The sequence below is a fragment of the Colias croceus genome, chromosome 10, assembly GCF_905220415.1.
Source record: "Colias croceus chromosome 10, ilColCroc2.1".
In the NCBI taxonomy this organism is placed as follows: domain Eukaryota; kingdom Metazoa; phylum Arthropoda; class Insecta; order Lepidoptera; family Pieridae; genus Colias; species Colias croceus.
Window position 1 is genome coordinate 6,692,571 of NC_059546.1, and position 27,718 is coordinate 6,720,288.

At 32.4% G+C, this 27,718-nt stretch overlaps 1 protein-coding gene across 1 annotated transcript; it reads right to left on the bottom strand.

Annotated features, from left to right (window-relative positions):
- Positions 1 to 1,224: 1,224 nt before the first annotated feature.
- Positions 1,225 to 19,095, bottom strand: LOC123694778 (roundabout homolog 1-like). The gene is made up of 15 exons (XM_045640341.1): positions 18,802 to 19,095; positions 12,868 to 13,060; positions 12,438 to 12,541; positions 12,133 to 12,286; positions 11,595 to 11,799; positions 11,117 to 11,300; positions 10,295 to 10,740; positions 9,931 to 10,213; positions 9,366 to 9,481; positions 8,007 to 8,218; positions 7,301 to 7,455; positions 6,887 to 7,003; positions 4,911 to 5,050; positions 3,470 to 3,796; positions 1,225 to 3,183 (listed from the first exon to the last, which is right to left on the bottom strand). Exons 1-15 carry the CDS (start codon positions 18,908 to 18,910, stop codon positions 3,154 to 3,156), a joined length of 2,775 nt encoding a protein of 924 aa, XP_045496297.1. The 5' UTR covers positions 18,911 to 19,095; the 3' UTR covers positions 1,225 to 3,153.
- Between the last annotated feature and the right edge of the window lie 8,623 nt (positions 19,096 to 27,718).

Here is a 27,718-nt window from a genome sequence, read left to right on the forward strand (position 1 = left end):
AATTGTTTCACGAATTTCCGTCCATTCTGCAAACGGTACGAATATAATTTGAATCGAATGGCTCTTTGTCTTTCCCGAACCCTTCGATAAAAGTTTCTCATTTCGTAAGGAAAGGTATCTAAAGCCCGGATAGTAAGAAGGATTGAACTTCACGATTTATTGCCGAAAGCTTTTAACTCGAAGTATTGCCATTGGTATTTCTGAGATTTTCATTCTATTTACCTTGACAGGATAATTAATATAACATTGAATAATTCATTCGATAATTGAATATCGACGGATAAATAAACATTAGTTATTACAAGAACCAGTCAATTTTACACACAATTGTCGTTTTTTACATGTTATTTTTTAATAACATTGTCGGTTCTAATAGAATTACTTGTTAACCTCAATACAGTCTTATATACAACAATCGCTACTGATTCAAGGCTTTGCGCTGTAACAAAAAATAAATACTTACCTACATATTACTCGTGTAACTAACTGAATCATGCAAAACTAAACCTCGATATTATAAATATTCAAGTAGGCTTTATAAATCAATTTTCATAACTAGAAAAACGCGAATACGCGAGTTATTGGGGCATGGGCGCAATAATATAGACATATCAATATTATGACATATAAAAATTATTTTTAATGTAGATACCTATTCTCTTTAAAAATTGCATTCAATATGTTAAATTATACTAATACTTACATTAGTTAAAGCTCTATTTTTAACTGAAACTGAAGATTATGGCCTAGATTGAACAGCTGTTCTAAACACATGCAATGGGGCCGCTGATGTCACGACATATTTTTGAGTTGTTCATAAGAAATGCCGTTTTTTAGGGATGGGATCGAACATGATCGAACATTGCACTTACTAATTATATTAATTATTCTTAGCTATATTAATAATAATGACAAACAATGGCAAATAAAGTGAAAAAGTTAAATTACATACTTCATAGGTAAACATTCTTAATTTTAGAATCTAACATTTTAATTCAAAACCACAAAAAGTTGAATTCAGTAGCACAATTACTAAATTTATCTATCCGATCTTTCGGAGCACATTTTATTACGAACTTGTACTAGCTGTTACACCAAGCATCATTTACATTTATATAATTGAGAATTTAATGCGATCGATTCAGTTCTTCTTACAAGGAATAATGAAGATGCTCTCCCACTTTTATCAAGGAGGGGATTAGGTTATAAATAAAACGATTATTTTAAAAAGCTATGTATATTTCCAATTTTTAAACAAAACAACTGGCTCAGAAAATATTTGGGGTCGCAAACAGAAGTCATTAGAAACGTTACATGAAATACATTGTTATCTACTCCTACTTAATATCTAAGCTTACAACGAGTACACGTAATTTAATATACATAAATATCACAGTCAAAAATGTTATACAACTAAAATACTAAGTCTAATTATAAATGGCAGTGATTAACTACTATTTAGACAACCTGAAAATTTGCTTAATGTATGGCTAGTTATAATTATTCTATTAGTAGCTGGCGCTAATTGCTGTTGTTAGTCATTTTTGCATTGATTTTTACCTGTTAATACAGTTCTTTACAAATGATGTAAAATTGTAAACTTGATATTGTTAACAATCAAATAATTACTATAATAGATTAAGTTTTTTAACTTTGTGATGTAGCGTAGGTATGTAGGTTTTATCAATGTTGCATATTGATCACCAAAAAATAAATACATTCATAGGTATCTTTAGTATGCTACAAAAGTCACTTGAATATTTTTTCTCTATTTAGAGACGAAAATACTCAAGTGAAACATGAAAAATTCCGCCTATATTTTTGAACATTAATTCTTCGACGCATCGCAGATATGGAAGAATATTCGTATTTTTGCTCGTCTTCCTTTTAGGTCGTTCGTTATAGATGTCAAGTGAAAATAAGGTCACCTAAAAACGTGAGCAACTAGCGCCAGTTACTATCCACGTCTAAATATCCGTAATGTAACTAGTCTATACACGATGACTAGAATTAGGAATAAGTTATCTACAAGCTTCTATGGTTATATTGTTCGCTAATTACGATATTTATCTATGTTGGATATAATGTAACTATATGATAAAATATCAATTGATTACTGTATAGAAAAATCGAGAACCTATTTGTAAGCTATTTTGCATTGACTATTAATTGAAATCATTTATAACATTAATATGATCTTTTTAGTTCTAAGCGGAATGGAATTCTTTTCAAATTGTAATTGGGAAAAAAGAATAATACTTTGACTCGAATAATTGAAAGTATAAAAAGTTATATAAAATTGATCATTTCTTTTTATATTCTCTCTGCGAAATTCTGGCAAAAAATTAAGTTTTTGCACCTTTTGGCAATAAAAGCTTTTTGTAGGCAACAATCATACTTTTCAAAGAGCTCAAGGCTTGAATTATATTGTTATGTTTTTTCTGGTTTTTGGAGCAGATGTGTTGATGGTATAAGGGACTTTTTATTTAGGAGTCTATTTCTAAGGTTAACTTTATATTATTATATAATATAGTTAATGGATTTTTGGTACGTTTTACAATATCCGAGTCTTAAGTAAAAGTTTTAATAATATGTTTTTTATTATTGCTGTATAGGAAATTCCTTCAATATCTCTTTAAGTATGTTTGTTTACAAGATGCTCTGGGGTAATTACATTATATGTAGTTGGTTATTTATTATTCTATCAATGCTATTAAAAGTATCGTTTCTTAATTCGATTTTATTATTTATGATGATTCTTAATATATAAAAACCCTGTTAATTTAAAATCTCAATTTTCCACATTACTCTATATTTGTAATGACCCCAAAACAAAATGCGTTAATGTTCAAATTATTATTAAAAATCCTTTTGAACATTAATTTATTTTATATTGTTTTTCGGATATTGTAAAACCACCAGTTAAATTATTTGATATAAAAACAGAAACGGTTAACGTAAGTAGAAAATAACTAAAACAACGTAAGTCGGTTAAATATACAAGAATCCTATTAAATTGGATACAGCAGTTCTATACACTTTCTAATACACAAATACGTATAAACTGTCAAAAGTTTTATTATCTACATGAGTTTCAAAATGATATATTGATTATTGCTCATATTTTGACTAATTTCTAAGCTTCATTATACCTTACTTCAGTTGATTTTTGCTCTCGGGACTCTGTAAAAAAATAATATATTAATATTGAGACAATATTTTATTATAATAAAGTTTTAATTGAAATAAACTGCAAATCTCAATTTTTTTTCTGTATTGTCAATTTTTTTCCGAACTATTTTTCAAGTCCCAAAGCAACTGAATATGTCATATTAATCCCAAAAAAAGGTGGTCCTAACATTGCATTATGACTCTTATAAAAAAAAATTGAACATCAATCACAACCCAAACAAACAACCCGTACAAAGCAAAAAAAATCGCAAAAATCAAACAAAGACATCACACGCACCTCATACGGTGGCGGCGGCAGTATATCACACAGATTTATTTGACAGCCCTGTTCCGTTCTGTTCCCGCGCTGTATCGGAATTTTGAAGCTATTCTCCCTTCCCAGCCAATGCCACTGTGGGTAATCGTATTCTAGATCGTTCTGTCGACTACGACTAGAGTCGTCGTCTTCGTGTTTAAGCTCTTTGTAGTCGCGATTAGTCGATCGACTAGACGAGCTGTGGCAGGTGGAACATTCGTTGGAATATTGCACGCTGCCGTTGCAAGAACGGACTATGCTGTTGGAGCGGCGTTCTGGGTAGTGTGCGTCTGTTGGTTCGTTGGTGTCCTGTTTTGGGAGAAATTGTATTAGCCTAGGTATGTTCAGTTTGGAGTTTTTGTATTGCAAAATTAATTCAGAAAAAAAAGAAAGCTCCAGGCTACTTTATAAAAAAGTTGTGAAATAAGCCCACAAAAGAATTGCATTAAAGACATATAACATAACCTAAGAATAAAAACTTTAACAATTAGAATAAATTTAACCTACGTATCTATTAATAAATAAAAATGTTACTGAAAATATCTGAATTTAACCGATCAGTGAAACGTTGTAAAAGTAAGAACATTAAACTTGAAAGTATTGGTCATTTGCAAACATTCCTATCCTGTTTAATATAGAAATGTAAGCTACGGTGTCATGAGCTAAAAATGAATATACCTAATACTGTCGTTTTAAATGAAATATTAAAACGCATTGTTATCCTTAAATGGTTAGAAGAGTCTTGTTTTGTTGCCAATTTGATTTATTCATTGTGCAAAAGAAATATTTCAAAAGATGTAAGAACATAACAATCTAATTTACTAGAATAACCAAGAATTGCTAACGTGTCATTAATGAATAAAAATCTATTATGCAACGAATAAACTGACAAAATATTTCTAAAATACCGAAACATTTATCTAAAAGCGACATAAATAAACTGTAATCAGAAGTTATGAATCAACTTGCAAATATAACATCGTATAAACGAATTACACAATACTGTGTGAATATCAAATCTAAGCTCGAGCGAGAGCTTATCTAATATCAACAAGAGAGTTCTCATGGTTATCAACACAGACCTTAGATGTACTAGATAACGCAAGTTTGAGCGTGTCGTTTTTAGTTAAAAGTAGGCGCTAAACGCTTAATCATATTATATATAGATTGACAGCAGCAAGAAAGATTTGTATAATGAACTACATTCTTTGATTATAATTATGCTAGATCAAAGTGAAAGATTAAATTTCAAAAACTAGCAAAATTATGTAAATTATAAATGAACATACTCTCTCATCTATGACTATTGATTACCAATACGAATGATAGTCTAATTGCACCATCTAGTCAAATTCCTTACAAAACACAAAAAATCATACATAGAACAATTTAGTAAATAGTTATAAACTAACCTAAATCTTACCTTAAAATTAAGCTCTGTGTATATAGCACTAGAAGCATACGGTTCGGGTCTCTTGAGTCTCTCCATACTCGCGTCTAGACCTTGTATTGAGTTCTGCGGGAGACAGTACTCGGGCTCTATGTTGATCGCTGATTGGCCCGCTGTGGACGACCTTACTTTGAAATTTTGTTCGATTTTTGTATTTTTTAACGATTTTTTTTTCACCGATTTCAAAAATAAGGTTAACAATTCAATGGGTACATAATTTGTGTGTTATAATATTATATTGTCAGAATTGTAACAACAAAAGTTACAACTCAAATGTTACATTTTGAGCTGTAAAAGTTACAACTCAAATGTTACATTTTGAGTTGTAACTTTTGAGACGCTCTAGGTTTTAGTCTAGCTGTAAGTCATATTGAATGCAATTTTTTGTAGGTACTCGGTTCCTGATTTGTTTTTTTTTTTTTTCTATTAAAATAGCTCGTCGCGGAAAGATTAGACAATTACGATTACTTTGTCGTATTTTAAAAACAAGTTTAGTTTTCTATAACAATGAGCGTTTAATTTGGGAGTAATGGTTATTTGGTGTGGCAATAATAATAGTATGTCTGCCCATATAATTATTTCACGAAAATATTTATGTTTCGAGCTGTTATTTCTAACATAATAAGTAACTATAGTGCGTTTGGGTAATTATAGACTCTTCACATTTTAGGAATTATAATTTGAATATTATGTAATATAGTTCTAGGTAACCATAATATAAGTGCACAATTATATTTTGTTAGTATGGTAAATTATATTTTTAAAGCATATTGAATGAGATATACATATTTTTTATTCATATTAATGTACGTACTTCATACGAGTAGACTATCTAAGGACTGCCTTTAAATAAATACATATTTTGATGCGGTGTGACATAACTATTATGTTATCAATGTTTTAAAAATACCATTGGATGCTATACAATCTATCTTTACCATACATATTCAACAGAATTAATAAAAATGAATTAATAACAAATATCAATAACTACATTACATTGGCATGCAGAGTTCAAATATTAAAAATATCTTGAGCATTTTTCATATAAATTCATTTAAAAATACGTGCTTTGATGAATGTTTTCAATCGGCTCGGACAAATGAGATCATTTGCCTCATGTTTATTCATAAACTTTATCGTTACAATTACTCGAGATAAAATAACTAAGTGTTTTATGGTTTATACGACTTATAAATTGAGCAATTCGGAACATTAATAATGTGATAAGATTAATTAGTCGGATTAATTGGTGTAAGAGTAATTTCGTAACAATTGAAACAAGGTTTAAACGAACTTTTATGAGGCCCTTTTGAGTTTTGTTTTTGTATGCCAGTTTTTATGTATTTGGTATATGCATCGGGGAGACCTGATAAATACATTTTTGCTCTAAGTAGAGGGATTATATATTGGGAATTGATTAAAGTGATGTATGATATGGATGAGGATATTTGATGAAATATAAGATATGGGATAAGTGGGTTTGGAAACTCGATTATATTTTACTCAATATCACTTAGAGCATAAATAGGAAAACTTTATTAATGGAATAGATGGGTAGTGGGATTATAAGAGTTATGGGATGATGGGATATTAAGCAGATGAATAGAGCAGTGGTGGCTCAGTGGTGAAACCTCGGACTTCTAATCGATAAGTCCGGGGTTCGAGACCAGGCGAGCGCGCAGGAAATAAATTGATTTTTCAATTTATCTGCGCATGTTGTAACATCACCACTGCTCGAACGGTGAAGGAAAACATCGTGAGGAAACCAACATGTCGAAGAATTAAAAAGTTCGACGACACGTGTTATCCGCCAACCCGCACTTGGCCAGCGTGGTGGATTATGGCCTGTACCCTCATAGGAGGCCTGTGTCCCAGCAGTGGGAACGTATATGGGCTGATGATGATGATGATGATGGGATAATAAGCGATGATGGGATATAACTTACTACTCAGCAGCGTCTGGCAGGTGTCCATATGATTATCAGGTGCGGCGAACAAGGGCCGATCTCGCAACCAGATTGTGTCCTTGTTTAGTAAGCACTGTGCTGGGACTATCGCTTGACCTAGAGATATTAATTGTCTACATTAGTTGGAAAAAATATTTTTTCTAAAGCGAGGGTAGATGAATAAGTTAAATGCAAATCTATTTGAATTTAATTACTTGTGAATTGTGATGTCGCTTAGTTTTATCCGTTTGGATTTTTATTCAAACGAGTTCAAAAACATGTGTGCGATTAAATTCATATTATGTTAACTTCAATTCTCCCAAGAAATCTATTAGGTTTTAGCTATATAAATTATTTTTATGTTGAAATTATATGAAAAAAGTTTAAACTCGTACATCTGCTATAGTTACGTACCCGTAGCCTTCTTCCTTTGAACACCGTTCCGTCGCCTGATGTAATAAATGCTGACAACGCCGATTACAATCACCGAGAATAATGTGAGGCCGAGCGCCAATAACCAGGTTTCTTGTAAAATGTGCGGGATCGTGGAGTCGTGAGGTGGTTCCGTCCTATAATCAATTATAACTTTAGAATCAGTTTAACGCGATCAACGTTATGTCGATATCGATGTCGATGTGGTTCAATGTAATTGATGTTACGTTTGAACTATAGATCGAGAAGTGTGAAAGAATTGTTCAAAATAACCTTGTATGAAGGTTCACTGACTTTGTACAGAAAATTATGATGTAGACAGCTTAAACATTATACAGTTATACTGCTTCAAATTTTAACTCAATTATATTTCCTATCAAATATCACAAACAATAAATAAAAAAATAATCCTTTTACGCCGGCGCTTTTTCATTCGGCCGCTCTAGTGCCTATCGGCCGCCCGGACGCAAAGCTAGTTGCGCCCGCTCGAGTACGCGAACCAACAGACATATTTAGTTCCATTAACCCTTTAGACAGCAGACGATCAAGTGTTGGTCAGCCAATAATAAGCAACGCTTATGACGTAGCGAAATACCTGCGGCCGCTCGATTACACGCCCCAGGAGAAATTTAGCCCTGGAGTCCTATAGAACGCAGATGCCGCGTTGACCAGCTAGTAGACTACTCACTGCACATAATGCCGCTGCGACTGCATAGGCAGCATGTGTATCAGCGCCGGTGCACTGAACGGCCCGTGCCCGCGCCTGTTCACAGCGGCCGCTCGAGCACTGTACCGGCCGCCCGGGCGTAGCGAACTAGCTGCAGCCGCTCTGGTTCGAGCCCCGAGGGACATTTGGCCCACTACACGGCCCACAGTGCCCGTGCCCACGCGGATTTCGATCTAGAATTATACTGGATGTTGTATAAGGATGCTAAAAAAACTTAATGAAACAGAAATATTACTTAATAGATATGAAATAGATCAAAACCTTTTGGATGCAGTAGGTAATTCAGATTATTTATGCAGATCATATTTAAGTTTTTTTGTGAAAATAACATATATTTTTTATCTTAAATTTCCCCCACAAAAATAACACTAAAGTGTTAAGTATTTACAAACTAAGTCCTGATATACAGAAAACAACGGTAATTGGTAAAGCATATCGATTTGCAAACAATAATGATGCTATATTTCCCAAGGCATGGTCTCTTGTCCGCCTTGGACGCATATTGCCATGTTCACTGCGTAATCCTTACTGCTTACATTATAAGGATTCCCTTGCAATGCATATTATTAGAAGCTATTGGAAATGATACTTAATTTTATATAGGTGCTTTCGAAAAATTCTAATCATCATGAGATAATTCCTTTTTATTACCAACTTTATCTTTTATTTAGCTAGTTTATTATTGAGTTTACAATGTTCACATAATCAAGGACACCAGCGACTATCCAGAACGTTGTATATTTTTTATATTCCCTTAAAACCCGGAGATAAGAAAAGATAAAAATCGGGTCTGGAAACTAAACTCATAAATAAGTTCTATCGACAGATATGGGTCATCTAACTTAAACACAAGTTCACGGCGACGATTTTATGACCATCGGGAAAATAGACTGTGGATACGGGGTATTGATTACATAATATATTGGGTATAGTCTTACATAAGGAACTTAAAGTTTTATGTGAGAAAAATTAACTTTAGGGAACATTACAATTGCCAGTAATTTGGAATGCATAAGGCAGCTAAGGCTTTAATACTATAATAATTAAAGATACGATACGAGTTTTTAAACTAAAATAATTTAATTAGTAAATACACAACTTAAAGATTATTAACATGAACCAAAAAAAAAATTTCATTACTATAGCATGCACATTTCAATTTCTTTTTTTTTCCTTATGGAAAAAAAACAGTCAAATATATGTAATAATAAACAAATCAGCACTCTACAGAATATAGTCATTTAACATTTACATAAAAAGGATCAAAAATATTTTCAAAAAAAAATTTTTTTTTTTCAACAAATCACCCCAGAAACCCACCAAATATCCCGTCAGCTCCCCGTTCCACGTGTCAGCTGGCGGCGGCTCCCAGCGGATCCACGCCGAGGTCGCGTTTATCACTCCGCCCGTCACGCTTTGAGGAGGGTGCGATGGTACTACAATTATTTACGGCTATTAACGAAAACCCATTAAAAAGATCATTTGTCAATGATAGTACAGATAGGTACCTGTACTCGCCCCTGTGATAATTAAAAAATAGTGGGCCTGTACTCGCCCCTGTGATAATTAAAAAATAGTGGGAGTTTATGCATATGCTATCTCTAAACCAACTTTTGAGTAAAAACTATCAGACTTGAGACAAAAATTTTCTTACGTGATATTTTTTGTTTCGTTATAAAATAAATACAAGTTCACAACGACGTATTAAAGTACCTTTTGAATTAAATTCTAAATAAAGATAATTTCTCTTACATTTAAGACTAAGCGCCTTTATCTCTCTTTAAAAAAACTCGTGTACCTATAACCGAAAACGTTAATGAAATGTTTTAGATAAATTAATAAAAAAGAATCGCACAGTATATAAGCATTAATCAACATCACTTACCATCTTCATCCGTTGAACCAAGCATCGAGTTCGAAGGTTTTCCCAACAACATCTTGTAGAAGGGCATTAGGAAAACATCATATTGCACATACGCCCGCAACCCAGACAGTATGTAACTAGACGAGCCACTGTTATCAACATGCACGAGAGATCCATTAGAACATGTGTCCACTTGAGACACATTTAAAATGGATCCATCTTCAGTACTATTACGCCAATTCAACGAAGTACCATTGTACCAGATCTTCACCCCTTCCAAATACTCGTTGTAATCAGTTAAAACCTAAAACAAGACGTGACATGTAAACTCCGCGTCTTTTTATCGCACGAAACATAAACACGAGACATAAACATAAACACTCACATCCCAAACAACTTTGAGCGAAGTTGACGACAAAGTTTCCACCCTCTTTAATACTAAAACGTTCTGTTGCAAATATTTTCTCGCTTGAGCGAACTCATACTCCGTCATACGGATCTGGTGTTCGTAATTTACGTCGAAGTCATCCGAGGAATGCTCTAATAGATCGCCTTTTCTTAGAACATTAAGATAAGCTTCTTGCATCACGCTTCCAGCCGCATTAACGGCTACACATATTACTCTTCCGCCGTGTTCTACTTTTACCCCGTCGAGATACAATAGGCTGGAATTGCTCTTTGTACATTCTGGGAATAAAAGGCTATCCTCAACACCTTCTAAAATCCAGAAAGTAGTAGGTGTAGGTAAACCTTTTGCTTCACAAGGTATTGATACAACGTCTCCTTCCCAAGCGGTCAAATTAGACGGTATCTGTGTGAAGTGTGGTAACGCTGAAACAGATGGCCGTATTAAAATAACTCTGACATAAATTTTACTATTCAACTAATATTGATTTATTACGCGCCAGATTTTTCTAATATATTTTAGGCGAGATAAAAAGTGTCCTACGTGACTTGAAAAAGCCTAATCCGTGCCAAGTTCCGGAATTACGATACTTTTGAATATTTTATTTGGACTGTTTATGTTTATAATATTTGAGTAATGTTACTTTTACCGACACAATTATTTTATAGATTCACACAATAATCATCATTGACTCCTGTCAAGACATGATTTGGAGCACCAACACATAGAACAAATTTCATCCCACATCCAAAGCACCACAAAATGACATTCGGAAGATGCTAATGAAACATATCCACTCACAATAAACAGTCAAAGTAGCACTCGCGACACTAGTGCCCGTATGGCTATCAGCTCTACAGGAATAGACGCCCGCATCGGACGCAGACACCTGTTCCAACCTTAACAGTCCTCGGATTATGGACGCGTGCGACGGGAGAACACCGTCTTCCTTATACCATGTTATTTTTACGCTCGCGTCGTAACTCTGCAATAAAACACGGTTAATGACTCCCATTTATAGTGGGATTAATGAATGATGGATAGCAATTTGTTGTTTTAAATTTTGAGGAAGGATATGGATAGATTTTAATAGCAATTCGAAGTCAAAGCTTAGAATATAATACGAAAATATATCAGGAACCAATAGTGATTTATGGAAATAAGTTTACAAAACATCTTTTGAAATTTTCGATTAATAATATCGTGATATGGGACAAATTGAAAACAGCCGCAATCAATATTTGATAAAACAATTAAGCTCGTGGTTTCGCATGTTTACCTGACAGTTAAATTCCACATTTTGGCCAACCAATGCGGTAATATTGGCGGGTTTAGTGACAAAATGTGGTCGCCTTAGTACAATAAGCGCGGCAGCCCGAGATTGCCTCTCTCCAGCTATGTTGGATGCAACACATCGGAATAGACCACTATCGTTTGGTAATGTTTCCAATATTTTTAGGCTACCAGTTTCTGTGATTGTCACCCTAAAAGATAAAACATTTTAATAATACTTGTCTCATGTTTGCCTTGTAATGATAAAGAAACATATTTTATAGATGTAACATAGATGGAGCTTATAGTTTATGTAGAATCATCTTTCTTATTTACTACAAATACGAAAATAAAACAAATACTACCCATACAATATCATACATACGTTTTTATACGATTTTAAAGATATAATATACAGTCATAGTTTCTAACTCAATGACAAAACAAAAAAACATACACATGACGACATAACCGCTCGTCTAGATGAATGATTATGAATTTGTCTATTTTATTGAATTCCATAATAAAACACGCTCCGTTCTCACCTGCCATTAACTTCAACATCATACGGCTGACCATCCTTCAACCAATGCACAGAAGCATCTGGAACACCCCTGGGAGGTATACACTCTAACAACGCGGGATCTCCAGCTGCCACCTGAACGTCTCTAGGTTCAGCTCTGAATTCATCACGTAAAACTAAAAAAAACAAGAATATTAAGTCATGCTTTCTTTTAAAAATGTTCTACAATTTCACTAAAAATTTGCAAGCCAAATTTGAAATATAAGATAATAGCTAGATGAGCTGGAAGATAATAGGAAAATGGACTATAGCCAAAATATATCTTACCCGCTACGTTTAAAGTTGCATTTTGACTAACAGCTTCCCCCGCAATATTTCGTGCTACACACCAATAAACCCCTTCGTCACTCTCTTTCTTTCCACGATTTACCCTAGTAAAAATATTAATGTTACATTTTGCACGTTCATTATTAGGTAATAAATAAATGTAAGCCAAGTAAGTAAAATACCTCTTACTGAAGCTTCATTTTAATTTATAGTGTTATGCCTTCACTATTTCCCCTAGACTTAACTTTTAACATTCAAATTTTAAGGTAAACTATTCAGGGTTAAAACTAGTTTCAATATAAAACTACGATTAAACTTATTATAATAAATTGGAAGGTATATATTTTAGAATTGGTACAGTATCTTCTCCTTGGGACAGTCACTTTTCAAGCAACATTTTAAAAGTCCAGTAAAAAGACACATAACTCACCTAAGAAACAACAAGCCGTCCTCCAAAAGTACCCTGTGTCCATCTTCCACCCTGGGCAAGGGGGACCCATCCTTGTACCACTGTACAGTCGGCTTCGGTCTCCCCTCGACCACACATCTTAGTGTCGCCGGCTCGCTCCGACCAGACACAGTGTTCGAAGGGTGCTCTTTGATACGCGGCGCCCGGTTTTGAGCTACAATGTCAGAGTTTTGTAATAGTTGGAGCGGTTGGCCTAGATATAATAATCATTGAATTATGAAATATAACTTTTGTTATAAAACTAATGGGATGTCGTATAATATTTAATAATAGTTTTTATCTTTTTAAACAAATATTCGTGAACATTTAAAAATCAATCAGATACAATTCGAACAAGGGAAGAATAAAAGTTATTTTAAACATTTTCATTATAACTACAGCATAACTTATAGTTGCCTGACACAGATATATTCGTCTAAGGGCCGTTTTTTCAATGCTTGGATAAAACTTATCCGTCCAATAAAGTATTACACAATAATATTAAAATTTATGTAACACGTAAACTATCAAATACGGGCAATTAGAATACGTTTTTAAAGTAGTTTTATACATTATTCGACGAATAAGTTATATCCAAGCATTGAAAAATCGACCCTAAATAGACCCTACTCTATTTATACAATTCATTAATAATAATTTTAAATTTATAATAATTTGTTTTTATTGAGTTTTTAATAAATTAACTAAAGAATTAAGGTCCATTAAGTTTTTTTTTTTTTACTTCGTTTAAAATTAAAAATCATTCAAAAGTAATTAGGTCACCACCTTGGTCACCACCCATCAAATTGCAATGTCATAATTATGATTTGAGATGATTTTGCACTTTTGACCATAGAGAATATATTTCAAATAAAAGACGGATATTTTAGTACTTATAATGACATTCAAAACACTACAAAATCTTAAAGGTGAAAATTAACCCGCCTTCACTTTGTTTTACTCCCTCAAGATAAATGTTAAAGTCCCAAAAGATTTTATATGAATACATAAAAAAAAACGATAAACAATTCCTTTATTTATATCCCGGGCGGTCAAGCGCGGTAGTTGTCCTTTATTAATACTTGTCACTGTCACGATAACCCTACAATATGTATTATCTTGACATGTGACAATATTCGTTGTATTTTGTACGTTTTGTCCAGACTCTGGGCAATGTTCGATATAAATAATTAATTTTGTTTGCCCAATAGTTGTGTTGATTAATGGGTGATAGCTTTTTTATTTATTTGTAAAACAAGTTTTTCTAGATACTAAATAGAATTAACGGGTAGATTTTTATTTGAAGTTTAAAATCAATATGTAATGGAAAGATGATGATGATGATGATGATGGAAAGGAATATTCTGGAAGTGAAAGGATAGTAACGATCAAACCTATGTAAATACATATTAATTGATAACAATTGTGTTTTTAACTATAATCAAACGATGTAGAGCATTTACTGTTTTTTTACAAAATCTTAGTTGTCAATTTTTTAACTGTTTCTTAAGCAAATCATTCCATTCATATTTTTTAATGCTCTACATATCAGACCTACCAATATCAAGACCCAATTTAATATCGAGTGAATTGAGTAGTAGACATTCCGACGACTAAAATCCTAACAAGTAACGTTCTCATAAAACCGGATTATATTCAAACAAGTACCTCACAGTGGGTACGTACAAAAATTATCTTTATATTACTCGCCAAACACTAATTAAACCGAGTAAAAGAAAAAAACGTTCCATTGTTTCGTCTGTACAACGCTTTTACCCGAATACATTTTGTTAATTGGCCTCAAGCTACTTTTAATTATTCAATGAACAGTACCACCCATAACGAAGCGAGCTCCTTGTTTAATGATTTTTATGATATGGACATACAGGTCGTTATACCATGTAAGTTTATGGCGTAAGTTAACATGGCTTGCTTCATTTTGATTCTGTTGATCTGATGATGTAAGATCTACATAGTTCACAAGATATTATAATATTACGATAAGGGTGTAAAACATTATATTATTAAATTCATATTTGTTTTTTCAAAAAGAAATCTTATCTCCAAGAAATCTTTTCAATAATTAATTTATAAATTAGGCATTTTTTCATAACCTATAACTATCTCAACGTAGGCTCTAGGCGCTCTACCTGCGGAAATATTATCTCGATTGTTTTCGATTGGCGCAACTGTATTAGTGGCGCCAGTCACTACCGTTTTCTAAGGTTAAATAACCAACCAAAAACGGTTCATATCCACTTAAGATTCAACAAAAAATAAATTTGTTTCAATAGCTAGGTAGTTAAATAATAATACGTCCAACAAACAATTAAATTGAAAATTTTATATTTTTTTCGTTCTAATTTATCTCCCCTCATTTTTAAGTCAAGGAAATGTATTTTCAGATATTTCTATTGAATTATTGAAATAATTTTAAACCTATTTTAAACGTATTTGGCGTATTCTTGTTGTTAATTCTTTGAACTAAACTTTTAGTTTATTTCAAACCGAGTAATAAAATAAAAGCATGTTTATTTCGAGTTAAAAGGTAAGGATAAAGGTATAAAAAGTAAAAACCTAACATGTTTAACTTTTTTACAAAAAGTATACAGTATAGCGATACCTTACAAACTAGGTACAACAGAATGGTCACGGTTACGTGGTTATGTAATCAGATTTAAACCCATTGATATAATAAGTAAATAGAGGCAAGGCCGAAATTCCGTTACATAAATGTACCTTGGTAGGTATATTAGTCTGCATTTGTTTTAGGAATTTATAATAATTATAATATCTTTATCTAATTTGTATGTTGCTATAGAACTACTTAATAATATTTTTCAACTTAATAATAATAAATAATAATACATATTAAGCACCTATCTCCAACTTATGAACTGAATATATTAGGTACCTATGAAAGCTTTCTAAAGAAGATTCTTGCGATATTTCAAAAGCAATAGATAGAGTTATTGTTATTAGACAAAATAAATATTTTGTTCTTTTGTGCAACAAATGGAAAGGAACAACATGGAAAGTAGACATGAATTTAGCAATATATTATAACTAGGTATACGAAATTAGTACTTACTCATAAATAACAATCCTAATAAAATATAATGATCTATATAATATGTAACTATTAGTGTTTGCTTTGTACTACTGATTACGTAATTAAAGTAAAGGTTTTTTATATCCAAACATAAAAACAATAAATAAATAAATAATAAATTTGTACAATAAAAAAAAATAAAGTAAGACTAATTAGGTAGATATTATTAGTTAGTTTCGTAGGTAATATTTTATTTGGAAAAAAATGTTGTGTGGTTTTATGGAACCACGGTAAAAGTGAAACTTTTTTTTCCACACTATAGACATTTAACTAAAAATTATAGTATTTGTACGATAATTGCGTCACGCGACATGCGCTACACACTACACAGACCAAAAACTTTGAGACGATGTAATAAAAGTTTCACTTTAAAAAGGTAAATTCCGAACTTACTCTTTCGAATAAGATTATAGTTTGATCAAAAAGAGCAATGTTAAAAGTGACAGTCACTAAATAATTTATTATACCTAGTTACAAGTGTCTACTATCCTATGTTGGTTTATGTATAACACGTGGGATTTCAAGCCGCAGAGCGCTCAACCTACCTATAAAGTGAAAGTGTCTGAATAAATTACGAATTTAGCAAGAGGAAATTAGCATTAAATAATAAATATTATGTTTATTTATATAACTAGGTAAGTATATAATATGTAAATTGTTGTCGCATTTCCGTGTTATCGTTCAGAGCCAAGACAGACTGGCAGTGTGCTGGTTTCTTATCTAATGTAGAAATGCAGACTGACTTGTTGACGGCTTGCAAGGCCCTCCACTTGAACTTATAGTGGGGACATTGTTATACGACGAATGGACAAAATATCTACATGCTGTTCTCGAGTTGGTAAGTTCTTTGACTTAGGTACATTATCTAGGTATACTAATATTATAAAGCTGAAGAGTTTGTTTGTTTGTTTGAACGCGCTAATCTCGGGAACTACTGGTCCGATTCGAAAAATTCTTTCGGTGTTAGATAGCTCATTTATCGAGGAAGGCTATAGGCTATAGGTATAGACCATCACGCTACGACCAACAGGAGTGGAGCCACGGGGGTGAAACCGCGCGGAGCAGCTAGTAAACTATAAAGTTAGGTATTTAACCTACATGAAGAATGGTATCGTAGATGTTTATTATTATTATTAGAGGATTTTATTTTTCGGTTTTAGATAAAAGTAGAAGCACATATTGATAGGGTACCTGTAGATAGGTAGGTATATATTATGTACCATATTTTTACGATAGTACCTACTTGCTTATATTTTTATTATTATGTAAAATTGTCGTTATTTTTTTTATTTCATTAATAAATTAAGCACCAAATACCTACCTACCTACGTATGACGATTATTAAAATATTTATGTCTACATTTGTATAAAAATCCATTTGTTAGCCTGAACTGATTTTTTAATGCTAGTCTTGTGATAAAAACTACCTACATCTCAAAAACCAAAAAAACAAGAAACAGATACCTAATACCTATTTTACCCGAGGTCTATTGACCTCAGGAGTTCAGGACTCAGATAAAATATTATACGTACCTACCTACCTACCTACTTACTAATAAATAATAATCAAGTAAAAACTATCTATAGATAATATGGAAATCGTGAAACAAATAGGTAAGTCGCTTTTCAATTTCTTTGATAACATAAATTATAACAAAACTATAATAATTCTGATTCATACGCCTAAAAATAAAGACATGTCTTCCTCATCATGATAATCTAATATATAAAAATCAATGCCACTTTTCGTTGTAATTCCATAACTCGAGAACGGCTGAACCGATTTCGATAATTCTTTTTTTATTATATTCCTTGAAGTACGAGGATGGTTCTTATGTAGAGAAAACGTTAATATGTACCACGGGCGAAGCCGGGGCGGACCGCTAGTAAATTATAATATAACATTAATGACCAATAATTTGAACTATAAAATAAAATAAAAAATAAAATAAATAATAAATAATAAATAAATAAATAAATAAATAAATAATAAATAATAAATAATAAATAATAAATAATAAATAATAAATAATAAAAAAATAATAAATCAATGCCACTTTTCGTTGTAATTCCATAACTCGAGAACGGCTGAACCGATTTCGATAATTCTTTTTTTATTATATTCCTTGAAGTACGAGGATGGTTCTTATGTAGAGAAAACGTTAATATGTACCACGGGCGAAGCCGGGGCGGACCGCTAGTTGTATATATAAAATGAAACCCGTTTTCCTTGGTCACGGCATCACGCGTGAACGACGGGTGGACCTATTTCGATAATTCTTTTTTTATTATATTCCTTGAAGTACGAGGATGGTTCTTATGTAGAGAAAACGTATATATGTACCACGGGCGAAGCCGCTAGTAATATATAATCTGATGAAACTAATCATGAATATCCGCTTTACATTAGCTATTAAATTACCTTCTAAAACACGAAATATCAGTTTGTTTTTGTTTGTTGTTTTCTAATATATAAAAATCAATGCCACTTTTCGTTGTAATTCCATAACTCGAGAACGGCTGAACCGATTTCGATAATTCTTTTTTTATTATATTCCTTGAAGTACGAGGATGGTTCTTATGTAGAGAAAACGTTAATATGTACCACGGGCGAAGCCGGGGCGGACCGCTAGTATATTATATACATATTTTAAAACATACTTTTAAGAAACGTATTCACGGTAAAATAGAGGCAGCAATGATTTTTTTTTTTCAAAACAATTTTCACAATAAAGTGAAAATATATATAAACTGTTTTTTTTTATTTACGTAGGTACATTAAATAATCACAAAATTATAATTACCGTTAGTCCCATTTAGACCGATGAGTAATAAATGCACAAACACCAGATAGACAAATTGACTCTTTCCATTTATGATGTTATCACAATCATTCCCACCGAAATCCACCATACTGCCACCAAGTAACACTTCACACAATTGTTTATTTACATTTTTACACAAACTCCATCAAAACAACAATATTTGTGAGCAATCCCGAATAGAATTGCGTCTTTTTATATTTCAATATGTCAAAACTTTTTCCCGCGTAAACATAGCGTTCGGATACTCGTCCGTGACACAACCAATCCGCCTCGTGTCGTGCGTCGTACTATTGCCTCCCTCCCTCATCTCTGTTTACTCTCTAAAATGGGGGGAATCCAAGGCGCCGTATCGTTGATCTTACGTGATATTACAACTGACGTTTGACCTAATGTAAACAAACTTTAAGCGCCGTGAACTTACGATGATACGGTATTTTAATTGCATAATTGTTGCGTGCCTTATTATACTTACAGTCCCCCGGCTTATCTTTTTTTATTGCTTAGGTAACGTAATTTGTCATACACGATTTTCATGTAAAGCAGATAGGGCTAATTAATATTTTTAAGCGCAGTAGGTAATAATGATAAATTGAAGTTTAGCATAGGTAGGTAGGTATTAAGTTAAATTATCTTCGGATCAAATAATGTCTCACGACTTTTGTTTTCGGCTTTCGCTATAAATGTAGAGATTACAAGAGCTATAATAAAAGTATAATATATGTATAATAAATAGCACATTTTAATAAAAATTAGCAGCTCTCTGTGGTTGGGACTTAGGGTGAGATTTTATCGTAAAAATAAACAGCGATTTAAGTTCTCTGCTCCAAAAAAAATTCAAAAGGCCATTCAAAAAAGGAAACGAAACAAAATACGGCTTATTTCATTGGATGTATTTGTCGAGTTAGCGCATGCGCACCGGGCGGGCGCCGACAAAGGCGGTGTGTTCAAAATAAATAAAAAAACGTTCTAATTTCAAACCGGTTGCCCCTCCCGCACGCGCTCCTGCGCATCCCTTCATCCATTATTATGCTGAAGAGGTCATTCACAGTTTGCACAATAGCGCCCATGTCCCATACAACTTCTACAGCTAATAGATGAGGTTGCAGCAACCCTTTTTAAGGGGCTTGCGCTCGTTGCTTTGAGACTCGTTCAATTGTAATGATTCCTCTCAAAAATCGAAGTTTGAGTTTATATTGATGTGAATTTAAATGCACAATGACTACGCTAAGACAATAATATTATATTATGATTTTATTTAAATGTATCTATAATTTAAAATGTTAAATTTAAGTTTTTAACATTTTGTTTCTTCAGTTCAATTGATGTTGGATCATTACATCTTATAAGAGAAGCCCTTATCCTACCCCAGATCAAAATAAATATGAGACAAATCTTAATTAAATGACACAGATAATGAAAGATAAAAAGAAGCTTCATTTGCATGTTAAGAGGATTCGAGAACAGTGAGAAAACTACTGAAACAAATTAATTAATAATCTATATTCAGGGTAATGACCTATCAAGAGAAATGAAATCATTTCTGAATGTAAGAATTTCAAATTAAAGCTTATTTCTTTAAAACGAATGACGGAAGCTTTTTTCGGATTATGGCTTATTCTCCCATAAATTGATATGCAAACTGTTAATTAAATTACCTATAGATAACGCCTTACAATTTCATCAATACTAAAAGGTTTTATCTTTGTATTTTAGGTGGTCGTTCTATGACGTGTTAAATATACGCGTTTCACAAGGTATAATACGTTTAACTTTTCATGCAATAAACATTTTTTTTTTCATCAAACCAAAATATGAAATTATGTCGTTACATAATTTACCTTTATGATTAATTCAAACTAATAATATTACACTAAGGTTAAAAAAATTTTAATAATCAAAGAAAATAAACTGCAACATTATTTTCACAAATTTCAAGAACCAGCAAAAGGCGTTGGTGTTGAAATAGAAAGTAAATACAGTATATTGTAATCAGTGAAGAAAAACAGAAGCCACACACGGATGTGCTACTTGGTACGTGCCTACAATACGAAGAGACGCCAAATAAACTTTGGCAGAGGCGTCTTAACAAATACAGAACTTAAGCTAAGCATGAACATTTTATTATCCTACAAAAACCATAAAACGTTGCGGGCGTTGAATGTTAAATAATGCGTTTTAAATAAATTCAGATCTCTCGTATTTTATAGTTTGACATTCATGCTTTAAGTATCTGTTTACGACGAAAATTGTACAGCAAGATTGCTCAAGCTGAATCTGGTAATGTTCACATAATCAGACATTATTTAAATGTGTACAACTGTACATTCAATAATTTTTGATCATAAAGATGCTTTTTAACCCATGCCATGCCATTTTAGATTTGTCTATGTCTGTAGCCTTATAATCTGCTTAGTTTATATAAAATACCATTGATTACCTAGATTCTTGTTAGTTACTAGAATGTCATAATATCCACACTACCTTTCTTAAATCACCAGTGCATTTCAATTTATCATCATAATTATTATAATTTATAACAGTAAGCACTCGACACATCAACATCACATTATCTCGGACGTCAATAAGAAACATTTCAAAGAAGTAACGAGTTAGTTTAATTAAACAAATAGAAGCGACCACGTGTCGCTTTCTCAGAACTGTGCAAACGTGCGTTTACTTTCATTTTGTTCAAACAAACGCTAGTTAAATATGTATCCTTATTTAGGAACAAGCTTTTAAGGCTTACAGGTATGCAGTATGCTCGTGTTTGTATTTAATTTCAAAAGACTTTGTATGGGACGTCTGTATGCATTTTAAAATAATGTAACTTTGCGATAATTTTAAATAGCAACGTATGTTTCATTTAACATTCGTTGTAAATTAATTACGAAAGTTATTAAGAAACTTCTGTTAACTATCCAACAAAGTTAACTGATCAATAATTTTTTACATTGAATAATATGTAGATTGTAGGTATCTACAATTTAATGCAATAATTCGAAATACAGGCTTTATGTTTATATTGCCTATTAGCGATTGACACGCCGCCGCGCCGTCGCGTCGGCTGTAAAAGGCCACAACTGCCCGCTTGCGCTGCCCCACTGAACAGCAATTGATTGATGAGCGGACAACTGCCATGTTTTGCATTCAGCTATTTACGGGTATTTCCGTCGCTTAACCCGTCTGCCATCATGTGATTAATGTAAACCACCTATCAAGCACTGAAGAGCTGGATGTGCGCTTCACTGCAAGGGAGGAAGTGAGGATTTCAAAGTCAAGGCGTATGAGGACTAATAGATTGGACGATTTGTCTCCTGATGATTTCAGTTCTAAATTTGGATATTGTATGCAGATTCATTCGTAGCTGTATAGAGAGAGAAACATTAGATGCATTGTCTTTAATCTGACTTTGGTAAAGTATCTATACCTACATATAATAAATCTGTAGAAGGGTCAATTCTGTACATTGAAAATATTGAAAAAATAAATAGCAGGGGGTGTTACTGGATCGATACCAAACCCAAATATGTGATTAAAAAAAAATTTTGTCTGTCTGGCTGTCTGTCTGTATGTGAAGGCATCACGTGAAAACTTGCGGTTCGATTTCGATGAAACTTGGTATAATTATACCTTATTATCCTGGGCGTAAAATAGAATACTTTTTATCCTGGAAAAATACGTAGAAAAAATTAATCTTAATTTTTCAGTTTTATCCATAGACGTTGTTCCGTAGAACCGCGAACACACGTTGCGTATTATTATTATAGGCCTAGCCGTATTTGGGAATTGGGTCCAATAGATATTTATAAGATGTTATTGACGTGGATGGTTATTTCTCCATTTTGAGTACTCAAAATGGAGAAATAACCATCCACGTGAAGACCGACATCCGCGCGGACGGAGTCGCGGGCGGAAGCTAGTTTATAATAAAATTATATTATACGCGGCTAGAATATAAGCAATCATCACGAACTTGCGATACCTATATGTTTAGTTTAGACTGCATTGACCTTAGTCTTAAATTATTAATATAGGTGTTCCTATTGCATTGGTAGCTCTATTGGTTGCAAATAACGAAGCTTCTCAAACAATAATTCTATTATTCATATACATGTATTATGGTGTGCATAAACTGAGACATTATCAATTGCTTATATAAAATCTCTATGAGTAAAGGTTCACAAGCTCTTGTATGAAAATATATTAGGTTACGGAATGAATCATTTTTTTATTCGTGATACTGAAACTCTTCTAGGCCCTATTCCCTGACATAATTATCCTTAATCATCCTCCACCCACAGCATATCAGAACAGTATTAGACAACTTTCTAACATGATTAACTGCTTGATTAATGCTTCAACATCCATATCGATAAGTCATTATATCTTGAAATTAATGGTGAATTTTGCAGTCGTCTGTAATTGCTTTCCAATAATTCAAATGGAGTAAAGAGTACCGCGTAGGCTCGGCGCCGGCGCCTACGCATGCTGAGTGGCCGAGGTCCGAATAATTTGCAACCTGTTAATAACTTGCATGTTAGTAACTCGTTTTCTATTGTGGTGCAAGTTAAAAGATATTATGCACCTTTAATGGTTATGAGAAAATTTTTGGACCAAGTTTTTCGATTTTGAAGATAGTTAAGATTTTTTAAATAAACGAAGACAAACAATTTACTGTTTTTAGATTCAGCTAATTTTTAATTTGACATAAACGTAAGTAAGTTGTATAATACTACAACTTTATTTCCTTATTTTTTAAATTAAATCATAGCTGGATTTTTGAATTTAATTCTAAATACAACCAAATTAGGTATTGTTAGAAGTAGTTAACTACTAAGAATATAATTTAGTGTACACTGTCACTTATTAGCTATATAGTACGTAGTACCTAGTAGCATTCTATTTAAATATTGTACCAAAACAGCATCTCTAGAAGTATTGACGTTGTTTCAAGTAGGTAGTCATCTATTTATTTAGCAATAGTTACACTAGTATATTTAGACAGCGTATGTTTGCATACTAGAAACGCACGGCAAATAGCGCTTTTCCCAACATATTTGCATTTAAGAACTCTGCTATAACTTAAAATGTCTGTATTCTGAACAATAGGCGTGGGCCAAGAGTTTAATGGAGGTTCTTCATCTGTTAAAGTGCGAGAAAATGACGCACAACACGTTACATTGAGTTTTAAGATTTATAACCGTGCATGCAAAGGTTATAAAAAAGCAATTTGCCTCTTACCAATAAACCATATTAGTTCTGTGGTTGTTATACGCATCTATTTTTATTGAAGGGCATTGAACTAGCCAGTTTCATTTTATTTTCTTTTTAATTGTGTATCATAAATGTATCTTATTTTTGGCCTTATTGCTATTCGATTAATATTACCTTGGCATTAAATCTACTTCTGCATGAAATCAACGATCAGTAAATATGAATAAAAACTATGATAGATGGTACAGAAATCAAAGTAGGTAGATAATATTATTATTCTAATTTATAAATTGAAAACGCCCTATAAGATGATATACAATCATAAGCAATACCTTCTTATAATATTACTTTAAAGAAAACACAAAGATATTTTAACTTCCATATAAAAGAAATAATAGCAAAACAAGGCAAAGAAAAACTTGCATAAAAATGCAACTGTTGGCAAGAGTCGCGAAATAAAGAGGTCTTACCGAAAACCGTATTGCATTACAATACTTCATTAAAGCAACAATGAAACAAAGTTTTCCTTTTCATTTTATGAAAATTCATTGGAATAAAACCGTCTGGCTATACGTCGTCAAGCACTTTTTATGGGACTTGAGTAGTTCTCGCCGACGTGAATACAGTAACTTGTACCGAGTTGAAGCTTTATTTTAATTTTCCTCGGCTCGTGAATTTTCTGCAGAAAAATTGCTCGTACTTCACACATGTTGACTGTTTTTTAGCAAGTCTATAAGTGGTTCTGTAAATAACGAATATATTAAGCCTAAAAAGAACTATTATAACAAGTAAAAACTTGTTGTCACTAAAAGTCTTGAATATAAATTTTAACAATAGCAGACTATTTCGTATGTTTAAAAAGAGGCCTTAAAGTACCTAATCTTAAAAAGCAAACACTTCTATTCTGTAAATTAAAAACGTAATCCTTTGTTTATAGCATACGATCTCTTTTATTACTTCCTCCTATAGCAATCGTAAAATGTCGCGTTCCAGACTCAACAAAATCGCTTTTTTTATTATTATCTACAAAAATGAAAGAGACACTTTTTATGTAAAGTAAATAAATCTGGCATTGGCGATTGCATTAACAGCGACATAAAATAGATTTATTTAGGATTTCCTTCAAATTCTTACGAGATAGATTGAATGCTTTTTATTTGGTAGGTACCTATAGAATACAAGTACCTATGTAATATATATATTGACTATGCATACATTACTAATGGTAAATATACTTAATTTGATGCCTTAATGATTCGATCTAGCAACACAAACTCTTCGTACCGTAACCGTATGGTAAAGGTAGGTAATTCTGTAATTCATGTTCACCACATTCCTCAAGTTGCTTTGCTACAAACCACAAATGTGGTAAATAATGAAATAATAAATACTCGGAGGTACTATGATTTAGCTCAAATTAAATTAGATTAATTCCGGGATTCTCATTCTGCGCTTAGTAGTTTTGAGATTTACTAAATTGTAGCTAATCAGCATTACCTTATTACCACAATAACATAATACCGCGTTTAGCTTCGAAGTTCGAGTCATATATCCCAGTTAATCCTGCCAATTTCAGGTGACGCTACATTTGCTTCAAGTCGGTAATTAGTTAATGGATTTCATTATCCCATATCCCTCAGCGATCTCTAGCTAGTACATAGCTATGTATATAATTCTCTTGTATGTAAGAACAATGTGGCTCAAGGGGCACAAAACAATAGGTGTGTATGAGATAAGCAGAGGAACGATACCTTTGAGTCCATTTATCATACAGTAGGGAGAGACAATTGTTTTTGTTGCTTGCACTGCAAAAAAGATACCACATTCTATCTAGTTAACTTTTTGTAGGTATTTCTGATTGTTTTTAATATAAACCTTTAACTATTGATAAAAAACAAAATTACGAAATCAATATTCCACATTTACGTCTAAAATATTGGTAAAACATTGTTATTAAGAAATAAACAAAAATTGTTTCAGTATTAAATTTATTTTCAAAATATTATAAACTCTTAACAAGTACGTTCAAATGAAAAATGATTTTAATATGAGAAAGTTTCATCCGGCTATAAGCTAAGCCGGATTTGCAACTCACTCCCTCGTCTTTCCTACTTTTCTTTTTAATTAAAGTATTTTATACTCACGAAGAATTTTAAGTATTTTCAGCGGTTATAATAGGTATAAAACAAGCATAAATGCATGTTAATAAAACATGGTTTACTATAAAAAGACTACGTTTTAAAAACAATAATTTAAAAACTAAAAAGTTATTTTCATATTTGATTTGATATAGAAATTATCCCGAAACATACTTTCCACACTGTCGTCTGTCACATCTACATTCTACATATTATACTTTTTGATATAAAATATTGCTAATAGGATAAGCAGTTGATACGTATGTTTCATGGTCTCAAATCACATAGGTAAGTGGTAACTATGTTATCCACAGTAAAATATTAACAAACAAGAAATAAATTTTAGATTCTATTTCCAGAAAATTCAATCGAATACTATTACCATTCATATCACATAAGGACGATAATCGAGAAGGACAGCTGAGACAACGGGTTCTGGACATATATTCAACATAATGGCTGATACAAACGAGGGTTCGGGAAAAATCGTACTCTGCACAATGACTTGCAATCAGATAAGGAAATGATGATTTGTCGCAGTCTATTTTAATATTTGTGCAGGCTCATTTTAAGTCAGAATAAATACATGTGTATGTAGAGATCTTTCTTTGAAAATATCAATAAATTTAATAATGAATGATGATATTTTTATCCAGGCTACTATAAAAATACCAATTTGTTTAATATAATTTATGGAGCAACCATAAAATTCACGACATACGCTAATGTGCTCCCAACCATATTTCCAAATAAGAACTTTTATTTGAATTGACACAGCCAATCTTTCCAGCACCTCAGGTTGCCAAAACTTTGTCATATTTCATAAGAGTTCAATGTATAGAGGGAATAGAAATTTCTCACACGTACAAAAGTTAGGAAGTAACAAATGAGACTAAGAAAAATCGTCAGAATATGTGAGTCGGGTTGATTTTTCTCGAGAGACCTCTTAGTCGGATGTTGCAATACCGTGGTGCGATTAATGGCCTACAATATGTTGTGCCGTTCAAATCCCGTTGAACATTAGTTAGATGGCTGTAAGAACTTTATTGCCTCCAATGAATACCGGTGTCGAACATCTTTTCACATACGGGCATAATGTCTAAAGTGAAGTTAGATGTTAATCGGCGTGTTAGTTTAATTAGTTTGGAATCGTAGTCATTAATAAAGGTGCGGTTAAGTAAACATTCGTCAATGTCTAATGAATAACGTTATTTACAGAAAATGGGATGTTCTTATACACCACTATTTTTAAATCAGTACAAAAACTTTAAGGACATGTTAGCGAATACTTTATTATCGTGATCATGATGTTAGAATTACATAATATCGATAGATAGCAAAGATATAGTCATTTGTTTATTTAAGAAAGTCTCACTAAAATCATAGACACATTGCAGAGTTCATTCACTTATTCATTGATAGTATTACCTAACCTTGGGCAATAAAATGAAACAAGAGATGTAGTTACTAACTTTATTTATTTTAATTTCCTAAATTCAAATCTCCCCTTCATACATCATCCGGGCTTAGGACCTGAATAATTA